Source organism: Suncus etruscus, chromosome 15, assembly GCF_024139225.1.
Source record: "Suncus etruscus isolate mSunEtr1 chromosome 15, mSunEtr1.pri.cur, whole genome shotgun sequence".
Classification (NCBI taxonomy): domain Eukaryota; kingdom Metazoa; phylum Chordata; class Mammalia; order Eulipotyphla; family Soricidae; genus Suncus; species Suncus etruscus.
In genome coordinates, this window is record NC_064862.1 from 2093887 (window position 1) to 2110411 (window position 16525).

Here is a 16525-nt window from a genome sequence, read left to right on the forward strand (position 1 = left end):
TTATTTGCTTACTCTTATGGGATTAGTACTACAGAAAGGTCTCCTGACTGTGAGTGAAGTGAGGTAAATTCTGTCTCTCCCAAGTCATAAAGGAGTAGCAGGTATTCATCTGAGTCGCATCTCCCTCCAATGACTGTTATCTTTGAGGGTTTTTAATTTCTCCACATCCTTTTATTTTTTTCTCAGCGTTCACTAAATACTGACAAATTGATCAATGGCAATTTGTGCATGGTCTTAGGCTCTGCTTTGAAATCACAGCTTCACCATGCAAGTAATAACAAAATTCTAACTAGCATTATCCTTTCCCTAGACTAGAAGTCTTGTTTTTCCTTGCAAAAAAATCAAGCTTACTGATGATATGCATCCTTAACAGGTCAGCATTGTAAACCTTGATCTGAAGCTATAAATTTACAATGAAAAAATTTCTGGAATTTGAATTTTCCCATACATTCTCATGTCTAGTTATGATAACACTGTTGTGATCAAAACATTTAATGGATTTTTAATACGACTTTATTGGTTGATTGATTGGTTCTTGGGCCACACCAGCGGTGATCAGTGGTCTCTCCTGGCTCTGCACTCAGAAATTGCCCCTGGTAGGCTGGGGAACGATGTGGGATGCTAGGAACTGAGCTGGGTCCATCCAGGTCTGCCACACGCAACGTCAACGACCCTACCGCTGTGCTATCTCTCCGGCCTCTAGAGTTTTGTTTCTTATGGATAGCATATCTATTATTTAAAAGCTTATGTGAAAGTTTTAAAGATCTGAGCTCTATTTTCTCAGTTCATTTTCATTTCTTCTTTCCTCAAATTTAAAGTGAAATTTTAGTTCTCCTAGGTTGTAAATATGTGTTCAATCTTCTTGGGCTTATTTTTTTTTTATCAATTTTTACCTATCTTAAACAATATATTCACTCTTTCATTTCTACTTTTATCTTTCTCTTCAGTGGGGGGAGTTTTTCTTGACTCCACAATAATGGGCAAGTTTAATGATTTCCCTTTGGTAATATTTACCATAGTAACATGATAACTACCTAGGTTTTTTAATGGATTAATATTTTATTTATTTAAATAATTTCTTTAATTAAAAATGTGATTACAAACATGATTGTAGTTGGGTTTCAGTCATAAATAGAACACCCCATTCACCAGTGCATCACCAATGCTCCCCATCTCCCTCCTGACCATACTTCCCACCTCTCCTGTGAGCGCTGCGTAGGGCTCTTACTGCCTGGCCTAAAATAGAAACTCTTAATTAGCACAAGGCTCTGGAACAGACTAGGAAGAGATTCAGCATTCTGGTGTACCTGTTACTTACATAGGTAAGTACCCTACTTTAAAGTCTTGTTTTCATGCTGTTATCAGATTGCTTTATTTTAAAAATAACTCTGTGCCACTGATATGTGCGATTTAAGCCAAGAAGAGAAATGTACTAATTATTACTTTCTTTTTATTTTTGGTACTATTAAAATAACGTATTTAGTGATTATTTGTCTTAGACAAAAACAATTGGACAATTGGACAAATTGGACAAATCATATCTACTGTTCTGGTGTTACTTAAGGTCTTCTGCTTTATCTAAACAATCAGTTGAATTGAATTTGTATATTTTTCCCTTGAATAGAAATGCAGATGAACTGTTTAAAATGATAATCTCAAAAAAATCAAGCAAAGAGAGAAATGAATTGTCAGAGAAGAGTAAATGTAAAATAAAATAAAGTAGAGCTATCAAGGTTGATGGGCAATGGAAAAGTAAACTAAAACTGCGGAGTTTGGCCTAACTTCAGTAGAATTTCTCTTATGCTTTTCTACCAATGTTTGCTTTTGAACATCAATAAGAAATTAGTCTTCTTGTGGACTAGGTGTGAACTGAGTTACGTAAGTAATATCTGTATCTTCTAGTCATAGTGATAATTCTTTTAAAAGATTATGCCTCCTCTAAGTAGTAGGTTAGATACAGAGGGGACCACATATTCTAGCCGCCCTGGGGGTGAGGGAAGAAGAAATGGGAGGGAAGACAAAAACAGACTGGTAGGGAGGACAATTCGGTAATGGGAATCCCCCCTGATTTTATGTAAATATGTACCTAAAATATTATTGTCAACAATATGTAAGCCACTATGATCAAAATAAAAATTATATTATAAAAAAAAAGATTATGCCTCCCAAATAGAACTAAAATTTGCTAGAATCTTGTCTGGATATGATAATTTATTTACTCACGTATAAAGACAAGGTGATTTGATATTGGTGACAAATGAAAATCAAAGTATTTATTTATCCTGGACAGCATGGAAAAACGTGTATCTCTGTAAGCAGAGACTTTCTCTGTAAGCAGATTGAATAAGAAGCAATTGACTTTATGTAAACAGGAAATATCAAGCTCTCATTTTTAACTTTCTTTTTCTGGATATGTTTATAAGAAGAATCTTTCCAGGTATCTATAGATAAACTTTAGAATTGTCTTAATGTTTAGGATTTTAGTCATTAATTTGTCCAATTTAAAGGAATATTTTTTGTTTAACTTTTTATTCATGGAAGTTTCCTCTATAAGGATACTAATAATACAATAAATCCTTTAAATAAGAAATAACTTAATAAGTGATAATTTTAATAATAAATAAAAGAAAACATATAATTATGAATAATAATTCTGAATCAGTGAATAAAGAGAATGGCCAAAAAGTGATATGCATTTATCTTTGATCTCATAAATCCTGTACTTCTCATAGGTTCTTAAAAAGTAAAAGAAAGTCATCTTTTAAAATTTCCAAAGTCTCAAAACTAGAAGGAATATTATCTTAGTGGAAAATAACCAGATGGTTTCTTGGAAGGGCTACCTTAAAAAGAGTAAGTTTAATTGGAAGCAGTAAAGATTTGGTTACATCCAGATGCTCCAACTCAAGGAGTAGCGTAAGTACAGGTGAGTGGCTCCTGGAAGAGTACTGGCAGGAATTCTCCTGAAATATTTTATATCAGATACTTTTCAGAAAACTTTGCTTGGAACAGTGCATACTAGAGGGACATAACTGATAGGAGAACTTAAGTAATATAAATGAAAAGCGTTATGAAGACAGGTGTCGACTTGTCTTATCACTGAAGTCCTGACTCTAAAATTTAATTTTTTTTTATTTGAATCAAGTTTTTAAATAGAAGTATGTGGTATAAAACAGTCATTGAGTTGGTACCTAGAGAAAACAAGCCGATGAACTAGAGTTTAGTTTGCCGTCTTGTGCACGTTGGATCCTAATAGAACTCCTCTCTTGGTCTTTGCCTTGGAAGAGAAAGCAGTGGTGGGGCCGTCTAGATCTAAGAAATCTGAGAAATGGGTATGAACTCAAGAAAATATCTTCCTGGAAGAAGAGGTCATCTAACTGGCTAGACATAAGATGTACACAGACTAGACAAAAAGCAAGCTATGCTGATCCAATCTTCAACCTGCAACCCTTTTGTTGAAAATAGGGCCCAATTCTTTACCTTGAGGAAAGAATCTGATTATTTTAGCTTCTGCTTGTTTTAGACTTCTGAACTCTTTTTTTTTTTTTTTTTTTTTTTTGGCCACACCCGTTTGATGCTCAGGGGTTACTCCTGGCTATGCACTCAGAAATCACCCCTGGCTTGGGGGGGACCATATGGGACGCCAGGGGATCGAACCGTGGTCCGTCCTACGCTAGCGCTTGCAAGGCAGACACCTTACCTCTAGCGCCACCTTCCCGGCCCCATACTTCTGAACTCTTTGAGTATGGAAAACAAATATGGTTTACTTTTGTTAAAATACTATTGAATTTTCAGAAAAAATAATTTGTTTCCTCTATTTGACAAACCCCTTCCTGGCTAAACTGAAAATGCTATTTTTAATAGTCTGGGGAAATAGCACAGGGAAAAGCACTTGCCTTGCATCTGGCAGATTCTAGTCAATCCCCTCACCCCAGATGTGACCCAAACACATACTATTTTTATATACTATTTTTATATGCTGCCTTTAATAGAGAAAATAATTCCAATTTTATCTGGAATTTACAAAACTAACTTTGTAAATTTTGGTTTAGTGTTCCAGTAACAATATTTGGATGGTGATAGTAATAATAGGGCATTTTCATAATCTTAAGAAGTCAATTTTCTAAATCATCTTAGTGCTTCCTAAAACTAAATTATGTTTCAAATAATATTTTTGCACTCCCTGCCCAATGGCAACCCCTGACTCACTTCTTAGGCTGCCAAACCCCCCAAATAATGTTATTTATTATTTTTCTGATTCTTTTTAGTTTGGATAGCTTGGGAATGTGATCAATGTTTTCCTTCAGGCTCATTTACCTGCTTGAAAGCCTTTTCAGCTACTATCACCCTAAGGTGGAATTGCCAGCTAATAATGTCTCAAGCGCTCTTTGTTAAGAGCTTCCCCATGTGTTTTCTCATTTGGTTCCTATGGTCTCATCAGCCTTCTCATCACTGAGTGGGGAGCGCTGCTTGAGTCGGCATAACAGGCAGGTGAGCCCCTGCAGATAACATAGCGTGTGTGATGGTCACGTGATCATCTCCCCAGAAATGGCTGGTGTGAGGTTATGTGACCAAGACCCAGGGCGCAGAGCGTAGAACACAGGTTTTCTGGTTCTTTTATTCACTCCGTCACTTTTTTTTAGCCGTGGCTATAAAGCAAAAGAAAATAACAATTTCTCGTTTCTCTCTTGGTGTTTTAATCTTGTATTTTAGGTGATACATATTTTCACAAGGACTACATTGCTAAAAGTTGGTGTAGTACAAGGTTTATTATTGATGAGAAGAACAAGATCACTGGTGAAGGGGGGTGTTCTTTTCTATTATTGAAATGCACATACAAACCTGTTTATAATCATGGTGCTTCAATAGCGATATTATTTTTTTTTAATAAAGTAAGAATCGTCAGACTAGACCAGACCATGACATTTAAGAGCCAAACACTGGGGGAAGAGTGTAATTTAAAGCATTATTCTTTTATTTCCTATAAGCCTTCAACAAAATTTTTTTACGTTGTCAAATGAAAGAACCCAGACATGTAAAAAGCCATCTGGCTGTTTCAAGTATATTTTTATAGCTATTTCTTAAGGAAGCTGAGAAAAACTCAAGAAATGTGGAAAGTGAATCAGAAAAGAACCTTTCTCAGCTGACCACCTTACTATGAATTTCCTGGGCTTCAAAGGAATAGCTTTGCAATTTTGAGAAGATGCATTAAGCACTCCCTGGGCTTCGGTCACTTAGCAAATGCTGGTAATGTGGTGGAAATGCTGACTGCCTCCTAAAAAGACCCGAACGAAGTCAACTTAATTAAATGTGCCTCTATTACTGTCCTTGGTTATTTGCTGAGGAGGAAAGCGGGGCAGTGAGTGACCTCATATGTAATCATACCAAAGGCTCGATGGTGATTTTTCTGTTTGCAGTACCATGGTTAATCACTTACAGTCTAAACACTTCTTCCAGAGCATTTACTTCCGCAGGCTTCATAAATAGCACTCAGTGCCCTGGCTGCAGCCTTTGCTCACTGACAAAGCAGTTTTGCGCAGCATTTCGCAGAAAGCGACGCTGGAGTTGAAGGAAATCCTCACTCAGCCAAATCTATCCCATATGAGAGAAACTAAATGTGAATCAGTTGTGATCCTGGGCAGCTCTTCTGGATTCATGTGATTTACACTTAGCCTGGGCTGCAGTTTTCCTACTCTTGTCTTCATGTGTTTAATACACATGTATACATAATGAAAATATATCAACATTTCTCCCTCATTTGCATTACGTGAATACCTCTAATTTTCATTTGTTGGATGCTTTAATCTTCCTTATTAATTCCACCTTCTCATGGTAGAATTTACCATTTAATGATGGTTCACCAGTCATAAAGTACATTCAAAATATATGCGATGAGTCCTCTTGCCACTTAAAGCCTGTAGTGTCTTAAAGCCTGCGGTCCAATAGAAACAGTGCTGGACTAGGCTAGGGTCTGGTTTTAGACTGGAGCCCTGACATTTGCAGACTTTGTGACTTTGAGAAACTTCTGGGATGAAGGGGAGAATATGGTTAAAGACAATCAGATGATTCTCTAGCTCTGACAACAGAATATTCTACATGATACTTTTAGTGATCATGGGCCACAGAGTTACTGTAACTCAGTGACTTGTGATTATTAAAAGTAGCATCTAGAAGATCATATTTTACAAGTCAGGAAAATACCACAAGTATTCAAAGAGGATTTGTACTTGATTTCTTCTTTAAAATGTTTTACTACACAATTCTCATATTATTTTGCATGTCTTATCTTTTCACATCAAAGAATTTATATTTATTTGTAGCTCATCAAATTCTAGTCTTAGATTTCAAACTAAGACGGGGCTTTCATTTAATTACATAGGCCTATCCTATGATATTGAAGGGATTTGTGACCTCCTCAAGTTCATAGGCTGACCTTGTAGCAATATTGGCACCAGAATGTGAGTTGTCTGACTCCCACTGACTACTTACACATATGTACTTAGACTTACACATTGACAAAATATTTAAAAAAAACTCACATTAAGAAAATTACTTTTAAAAAATAAATAGGAGAAAAAAAAACTGGATAAAACTTAATGTTGAGCTTATTAGATCTCAATTTTCACAGGAGGAGACATTAGTGACAAGTCTGAATTAATGACTTAAAATAATCCATATCAGGAATTGTCAGGGGGAGCAATTTAAAATTCTCATTACCAGGCTTGTGTGTAATCTCCCATCACACATTGTACTTAAAAGGACAAAGGTGCTTCCTTAAAGTACTCTTTAATAGTTTTATCCCTCTAAGAAGACAGATACAAATTTGGTTAAAACATTTCAAAATATGTGTCTTCTTAACTTAGGGAGAAAAACCATCAAGTCTAAACCACATAATCTATTGTAAATTATAATATATTTATATATTATATTATATATTCTTATATATATTATTTATATATATAAACATTATTTCAGATAAAGTAAGACTAAATGCCAATGTGCTCTTAAATTCCTTCAGCTCTTTGTTGATTGTTTCCTCTTGCATATAATTCCATTTACTCATTAATCTATCCCCAGTTCCAAACAAATAGGGCATAGAGTAGACCTCCAAGTAAACATTTAGTCCAAGACATTTGTGTTCTGTATGGTATTTCTAGAGCTCTCTGTGACTAAGTCATGAATGGTTCTTTAGACTCGAAGGAGTTGGCAAACTAAGATTCTGAGCCTAAGAGTCTGCAGACTATGGCTGGTGGACTGGCCACGTGTTTTTGTAAATAAATGTCTTGTTGAAACACAGTGAGGCCCATTCATTTGTATGTTATCTGTGACTGCTTTCACTATAATGGCAGTGCTGAGTAGAAGCAACAAAGACCGTATGGGCTGCAGAAATATTTACTGTCTACCCCTTTACAGAAACAGTTTGCCAATCCTGGCATTTAAAAATCTTTTTATTGCTTTTATGATCAATCTGGATTCCAGCCAGGTCTGACTAAACAATAAATACACCATGACAAATGTTCATAGAGCAGCAAAGTACAAATCTAGTCCTAGAAGTTTATCTAGTGTTACAGATTCACAGGTTTATCTAATATGCTCATCAGCAAAAACAAGTCTCAAAGACTTTTAGTTCAGGTACCTTATAGATTATAATAAATATCATATGTGTCATTTCTTATGATCCTTCTCGGAATCCTAGAAGGTAGATAGAAAGGTATTAAAGTTTCATAAGGAACAGATACAATATAGCAGAGGGTTAAAGAGAACTCAGATAACTCTATTGAAATGTTCTTTGATTTTTATTTGGGGGAATCACACCTCGCAGTGCTCAGGGCGTACTTCTGGCTTTGCCCTCAGGGGTCACTCTTGATGGGGCTGAGGGGAACATGTCTGGTCCCAGGGATTGGACAAGTGTCTATCATGTGCAAGGCAGATACTCTACACCTGTTGTGCTCTTGCTCGGGCCTTGTGTTTACTCGTTATTTTTGTGGCTCCAGGAATGACATCCAGGTTCTCATACATGCAAAGCAAGTGCTCTACTACTAAGCTACATTTCATTTCTGTTTGTTGGTTGTTTTTTTTTTGTCTTTTGGGGGCCACACTCGGTGACGCTCAGGGTTTACTCCTGGCTATGCGCTCAGAAGTCGCTCCTGGCTTGGGGCTCGGAACCGTGGTCCGTCCTGGTTAGCCTCGTGCAAGGCAAATGCCTTACCACAGCGCCATCGCTCCGACTCCTAAAACTACATTTCTTGCTTAATTCCTGTACTATCTCTCCAGAACGTGTTCTTGATCTTTTTTTTTTTTTTTTTTTTTTTTTTTGGCGGGGGCACATCCCAGTGGTGTTCTACTCTCAGAAATGATTCTTGGCGGGCTCAGGTCTGGAGATCAAACCCTGGTTGGCCACATGCAAGACAAATGCCCTACCCACTGTGCTATTGCTCTGGCTTCTATTCTTAATCTTTTAGCAGCAAAAAATCACCTTAGTTCTTAAAAAGTACTCTTTTTTTGTTTTGATTTTTGGGCCACACTCAGGGGTTACTCCTGGCTATGCGCTCAGAAAAAACTCCTGGCTGAGAGACCATATGGGATGCTGGGGATCAAACCTATGTCAGTCCTGGGTCAGCTGCATGCAAGGCAAATGCCCTACCGCTGTGCTACCACTCCGCCCCTTAAAAATACTCTTAATTAAAATTAAAGGAAAGGGAATTATAAGTAGTAATTATCTTATAATACACTGATTTAAAATAATATACTAAAATGCAATTTATAGCTATTTGTACTTGCATAGTATCTTCTATCTTCTTACTGCTAAGTTTCTGTGCCATGAAGGGGCATCAAAATGAACATAACCATTGAACACAATGGGCTGGAGTGACAGTACAGCGGCTAGGGCTTTTGCCTTACGTGTAGCCAAGCTGGATTCAGAGCCAAAGTAAGATCTGAGCACAATTGTGTGTGCCCCTCCCCCAAACAAAAACAAAAACATTTAACCTCATTGATTTTAAAAAGCCTAAGTAAATGTGAACTTAATTGGATTATAAGACAAACATTTTTGGAAACTTAGAACCAATAATGTAAATTATTATCATTATTATTATTTTGTTTTGTTTTGGGGTACACACAGCAGCACTCAGGGATTACTCCTGGCTCTGTGCTCAGAGGTCAGTTCTGCCATACTAAGGTGACCCCATGGGATGTCAGGGATCAAAACTGGGTCTCCCACGTGCAAGGCAACCACCTACCAGCTGTGCTATAGTTCCAGCCCTCTTACTTTTTGGGGGAGGGGCACACCCTGTGATGCTCAGGGGTTACTCCTGACTATGCGCTCAGAAATCACTCCTGGCTCTGGGGACCATATGGAATGCCAGAGATTGAACTAAGGTTCGTCCTGGATTGGCTGTGTGCAAGGCAAACTCCCTACTACTGTGCTATCACTCCTGCCCCTCTCTTACTTTTTTTAATTAACAAAATCACACATACAGGAAAACCCACTCCAAATTCTGGAAGTAGCAAAGGAAGACAAGTCAGTAAAAATATGAGAAAAAATTTTTGGGTATACAGTAAAGTAGTGATTTGGTTATATTAGAGAAGTTTGAATTAAATATTTCAATGGAAGTCACAACCTGTAGACTGCTTGTCTCATTTTTCTCTATCATACATGACACAAATTCCATGTGTTTATGATCTCTCTGTGATATCAAGCAACATTTTATTATGTTTTGTTTTGTTTCTGGGCCCCATCAGGCAGTGCTCAGGGTTTACTCCTGACTCTGTGCTCAGGTATGACTCCTGGTGGGCTTGGGCAATCCTGTGGGTTATTGGAAATCAAACCTGAATTGGCTGTGTGCAAGACAAGTACCACTATACTGTCTCTCTGGCCTCTCAACTCTTTTTAAGTAAAAAAAAAATTCCATGTTTTAATGTAATGAACGTAGTAGCTGCTATAGTGTTCTTAGTAATCAACTCCTTGGTATATCTGTGGAATGGATCAAACAACTTTGTGAAGAATTTGTAGTACATGTTACCATTGTTGTATCACTCTTAAAACAGACTTAAAAGTAGATGAGGGGCCAGAGTGATAGCACAGTAGGCTGGGCATTTGCTTTGCCTGTACTGACCTGGGCTCAGTCCCCAGCATTCCCTCTGGTCCCCTGAGCCAGGAGTAATTTTTGAGCACAGAGCCAAGAGTAACTCCTGAGCGCGGCTGGGTGCATGCCCCCTCTCCAAATAGATGAGATCTAGTATCGAAGGTAAGGTACTTGCCTTGCATGTGGCTGACCCTGGTGTGAATCCCTAGTTCACATGACCCCTTAACTCTGCCTGGCATTCATCTTGACCACAGAGGCAAAAATGCCCCTGAGCATTGTGAGATGTGACCCCCCCCAACCCCATTACCAAAAAAGGTAACATATGTGTGACTCCCACTGTGGCATTCAGGAAATGCAAGCCTATAGAAACACTATAAAGATCAGTGGTTGCCTGAGGTTGGGGTTAGAAGGAAAAATAACTGGGGCAAAAAGAAATGTGTTTAAACCTGTAGAATGGATAACATTACAAATAAATGGTAAATTATGGAATTTAGGTAATGATACATTAATGTTGGCTTTAATTATAACAAATAGACTACTGTGGTGAAGAGGTTTATGTAGTGGGGACAATAAGAAAATGTCAGATTAGGAAGTATAGAGATATTCTCCACCTACTGTACCTACTGTAGTAGGTAGAATATCTCTACCTACTGCTCAGATATGTTGTGAATCCAAAATTGCTCTGACAAGTGGAGTACTAAACAATAGACTACTTAATTACATTAAACCACTTAAGCCATCTAACTTAACTCTATAAATTTCTCAAAAACCCTTATAAATCATTGAAATTGTACACAAATGCAAGGAAAGTATCCAGAATCATTTCAGGAAAATGGACCCAGAGCAAAAATGAACTTACTTCACATCCAGATTGAGTTTCCCACGAACATGATTCCTTTTCATGAGGGAGCAGCTCTCTTTGGAAATCATGGTCCCCCAAGCATGTCTGATACAAGGAAGGCTCAAAGTCAGACTCCCCAGGTGGGATGTGCACCAGGGAGGGCCCTGGATACTTGAGGCTTGGATTTTGATGCTTGTCCACACTGACCATTGGGCTCTTAATCCATCTTCGTACCTAGGACACGCAAAAAATGGAAACAAATGCATTTAAACCTTTTAATAGGTCTACTGTATGAAATTTAGCAAATTTCCAAATTCCAATTTCAAAAACAGAGAATAATTCCATAAAACTAACTGTCTTTTAAACATTAGAAGAACTTACTGCAGATCAATTAATGTCCAGGAATGTATTGTTTTTGTATTTTTTATTTCAATCTTGTTTACCAGAGACATGGAGTTGGGGCATGCCGGTGTGTGTGTGTGTGGGGGGGGGGGGAATTAATGTCATTTTGTTTCTTTATTTAAAAAATTAGTGTTAACATTTATGTTCTTGGTATACAGAAACATGCAACAATGTGAAATAGATAACCACACATTTTCCAGGTATAATTTTCATTAAAACATAAAATTCTGTTAAAGAATCATGACTTATGAAACTACTTATTGATAGCTGAGTTTCAGGCATTTACTATTTCAACACCAATTCCACTAGCAGTATCAACTCCCATGAACAGTATTCCCATCTTCCATCATCCCCATTTCTTCCCCAAACTCCACCCGCTGCCTGCCAGCTTGACACATACATTACAAAGTTCAGTGCTTACAGCTTATCAGTATTGTTGAGTCTGGGCTTTGAATTTATGTTTATACAGCTCTCCCACATCACCAAATAATCAAGTAATCAAAATAACCAATAGCCCTGTATCCCCATTCTCTTTCTCATCTTCTTCTCCCACCTTGATTCTTTTTCTTTTCTAAGCTCTGGGGTCAAGGGTGATCTTTCACGACATTACATTTTTTCCATCCATTTTTTTATATATCACAGATAAAGGAGATCATCTTGTGTTTCTTTCTTCTTCTACCTTACTTCAATCACATGATATCTTCCAGTTTCAAGTAGGTTTTAGCAATTAAATTACATGATTCCATTGCAGTTTCAAGGTACTAGACCTAAATGGCTATTTCATCTCATCTTTCTCCCATATCTAAGACTGAGGTTGTTGTAAAGTTTTATAATGTTTTATATGTTCATGGTTTTCACTTGGTATATAGGGATTAGCATGAAAGTAATAGACTCTTACACTATTAGCTATGCTGAGAGAAAGCTAATTTGCAAATGTTTTAGGTAGATTACTATCTAAAGAGAAAATCTAAACCCTAATGTTCCTAAACAAAAAACATTTAGTTCAATAGTATAACACTTGCTTATAAAAAGACCCTTTATTAGAAAAAATGTTTTATAACAAATTATTTTAATGTTTTTACAAAAGTATCTCTTTTTCTTTTAAGAAATTATGCTTGGTTCTTAAAATTTTTAATTCTATATAAAAATATTTTTATAATTTTATTATTATTTTAATAACTCTCATTGCATATCAATGATCCCAGGTTCCCTCTCACCTTCCAATCTGCCTCCTTTTTCTCTTTCGTATTTCTCACCTTTAAAATCATTGATATGCTAGGGGCTCTTGACTCTTACTTCTTTACCTACTGTCACCCTCTCTTACTTTATCTTCCATCTCTTTCCTTCCCTGTTCTTCTTTCTAGAAACTAGAATTCAGGATAGTCTAGTTATCCTCACTTTAGTTATCTTGTATTTTATATATATATATATATATAAATATATATATATATATATCTCACAAATTAAATGAAGTCACCTGGTATTTGTTCTTCTTCTGACTTACTTCATTTAATGCAATATTTCTCAAGTTCTATCCAAGTTGCAGCAAACTGTTTGATTTCATCATTCCTTACAACTGTATAATATTCCATGAGTAGATAGACAATACCTTCATTATCTATTCATCTCTCACTGAACAACTAGGTTGATTCTACTTTGTAACTATGGTGCTCATTGCTACAGGAAGGCAATATTGACAATGTTAGAGTTTTTAAGAATATAGTCATCAATTGCTTAAAATTTATTTGGGTTTAATATGTCTTTTACATACTTTTTAAAACTTCTGAGGATTCTTTCCTAGTTACCCAATTAGTGAAAGTGACATGACACAGGATGAATAAAAGTCAGAGTACTTAATTTTAATTTGTAATACTACAATTAATTTTTAAAAATATACGAATGAGGTAAAATTGCAGTAGTAAAGATTGCTTAGTAATTTGATGAAATTTATGTCATCATAATAAATATTATGAAAATTGACATAATGGAAATGGTTAGAACATAATTATAGAAAAAAGTAAAATATAAAATTCATTAACTCACCACAGTTAAGGCATAAAACACACATAGTAACTATAGACAAAAATAAATCAAGAAGCAAAATAAGAAGTACTGTTGAAATCATCGATCGGATTATGGGTACTTTATTGTTTTCCCTTTTATACAATGTCTTTAATTTTGAAAGATTTTTTAATTTTGTAAGTCTTGAGCAATTAAAATAATACCTTTATTTTGAATATATAAACATATTTTTATTGTTTCATTGGCTTTTTTATATGTACTCTTTCAAAGCCACTAAAGTATATTTTTCTTTTTGAGGGGATGATGCTTGGGTGACCATGCAGTGTCAGGAATCAAACCTAGAATTGCCACATGTGAAGCCTATCCTCAGCTCTTTGAACTCTCTGCTTGTATCTGAAATATTCTTAATTAAAATGATAAAATTTATATGATCCTGTTATTTATTTGAAAATTATGAAAACATTAATTCAAAGAAACATGCCCACCATGTTTATTGAAGCATTATTCACAATAGTCAAGAGCTGGAAAAATCTCAACTGTGCATCAGCAGATGTCATATGACTAGATAAGTTGGGGTATGGAATATGACACAGTGAAATATAACTTAGTTACACAAATAAAAGAAGGTGAATTCCTGCCAGTTACAATAGTACAAATGGACCTGCAAGATATTATACTTGGTGAGAGAAGGCTACATAGAGAAATAGTATATGATTTTAATCAGATATAGTTTTAGAGAAAACAAATTGATAAGTTAAAAATGACCTAAAGAAAATACAAATAAACTGTTAGACTATAAGAATCTAATAGTAGATACTAAAACAGACATTTGCATGATGAAGAATAGAATTGGACTTCTAGAGGAACTTAAGTAGAGTACACACATGCGCACACGCGCGCACACACACACCCACACACACACACACACACTGATTTTTGAAGATGTATACCTGAAAAATTATAGAATGTTACAGTGCAGTACTGCTTAAAATATTTTTTAAATAAATTTGTTTTTGAGTGACATCTGGTGATATTTGGGATTCGTCCAATGGGGGTGAGTAGGCCATATGCCAGAATGCAAGGCATATGCTCAGCCTATTGAGCTATCTCTTTAGTTCTAAATTTTTTTAGTTTAATAACCTAATGTTACATTGGAAGGTTTCCATCACACCTTTTTTGGGGGTAAGGTTTCCATTAGCATTAGAGGGATCAATGAGCATATTGGTAGGTGCATTAAAAGTGTTTATTTGATTCATCAATAAAAATTTTAATAAAATTGAAAGTTTGAGACTGCAATAAAATCACACTTCCTGGCACACTTAGTAATAAATGTGGTTTTGGTTAATTTATAAAGTATTCAGCTTCATTAGAGATGGAAATACTTTTGTTATTCTTATTCAGAGGATTTGGAACTTGAAGTTGGTAATCATTTTGATTATTTTCCAACTTTTTATTTTAAAAAAAAATCAATCTCTTAGTCTGGCTTATTTTCAGTGACTCTTATGCCAAAGAGATTTAATTTCAGAGTTACTATGAACAGAATTTTAAAGAGATTTATTTTGGAATGAATTTGTAGAGGCTGACTGATCAGAAATCTTGGGATACTAAAGTGAATCATACATATGAAACACTATATTTAGAGTAAATTTGATGCAGTTTTGTCTTATAATTATTATGATTATAATGAAAGAATGTCTATATGACTAAATTTAAATTAAATAAAAGCAAATGTTTTTATTACAGGGTATTTATATCTCAATTTAATGTATACATATAATTTATAAGGTTAAATAATCTAGTGACTGTCAGATTAAGAATTACCAAAAATTGTCATTTCATTTGACATCCAGCAAAGAACTCCAAAATAGGATGACCTTGAGCAAAGGCTGTTGAGTCGAAAGAGAACACAGATCATGGTAAAATCACAGATCATGGGAAAATCACAAACAAACTGAAGATAGTTATATGACCAATACTATAACTATGTCTTTAAGCAAAATATGGAAACCATGTATCTACTAGTAAATACGATGTCTTCAGAGGCTAAAGAGAAGAGGAAGTATGTGAAGTCTTATGACAAGAGTGGTGGGCGGTTGGGGAGGAAACACATAAGGAAGGCACTTGCCTTGCATCAGTCAGCACTAATTTGATTTCCTAAGTTGCCAGGAGTAAGCCCTGCATGTGGCGCAAACCACACATTGTCCCAGCCAACCCCACACAAGTAAGTTAAATCGAGATCGCTAGGGAAGAGAGGCAAATTGGAGGTCCATGCTTGCTTAAGAGCATGAACATTTAAGTTAAATATACCAAAGTGACAAAAAAACTACCAAGCATTTTAGGAATGTCAACTAAAACTAGTGAAATCCACCCCACATCTTTAAGAACCACCATTTGACCTTCCAAAGTATTCTAACAAGTAAAGTGGAAGTCCATAAACTAGCATTAAGATTACTTGCTATCTTGTAACCATTAAAGATAGTGATTTATCTCTAAAGCAAAGCATCAAATAGCTTTCAGAATTTTAACTATATCATCCCTTAGTCATGAGTGAAGATCACTTTGTGTCACATGAAGAATTCAGCAATGAACATAAGAGTCCCTAAAAGCTTTGTTCCCTTTGCCCACTTAGATTGCTGGTTATGAGAATACATTTATTTTTAAATAAGTCAATTTTTAATAAATACATGAACTTAATATTAAAGGAAAATAAAAATTCAGGAGCACTGTAGGGTGGGAGCGTTTCTTTTCAATTATGTAACAGTCAGGCTGTCCAAAGAAGGGAGATTTTATGGTTTTGGTTATAGCTTGCTTTGTCTTGCTGCTTACCAGAATGGGAATAGGATAGAGCTAGAAATTAGTATATTTTTGCTTTGTTTTTGTTTTTGTTCTGTGGTGCCAGGAAGCAAAGCCATGACCTCATGAGGTAGTTGTGCTATTGATTTAGTCTCAATCCCTACATGGTGATTTTTCTAAGAAGCACTAGAGAGGTGAGAAAGCTCTGGGACATTCAAATAAGTGATAAAAAGCAGCTGGATTTTTTTGTTGTTGTTTTGTTTTGTTTTGTTTTGTTTTGTTGGGTCACACCCAGCAGGGGTTACTCCTGGCTCTACACTCAGATATCACTCCTGGCAGGCACGAGGGACTATATGGAATGCCGGGATTCGAACCACCATCCTTC

The 16525-nt window shown here is 35.9% G+C and overlaps 1 protein-coding gene across 1 annotated transcript in view; it reads right to left on the reverse strand.

Moving 5' to 3' along the window:
• SGK1 (serum/glucocorticoid regulated kinase 1) overlaps positions 1 to 16525 on the reverse strand; it is a 133447-nt gene that overhangs the window by 67755 nt on the left and 49167 nt on the right. Inside the window, 1 exon segment of the mRNA XM_049788040.1 lies at positions 10942 to 11157. Coding sequence (XP_049643997.1) covers positions 10942 to 11157 — 216 coding nt within the window.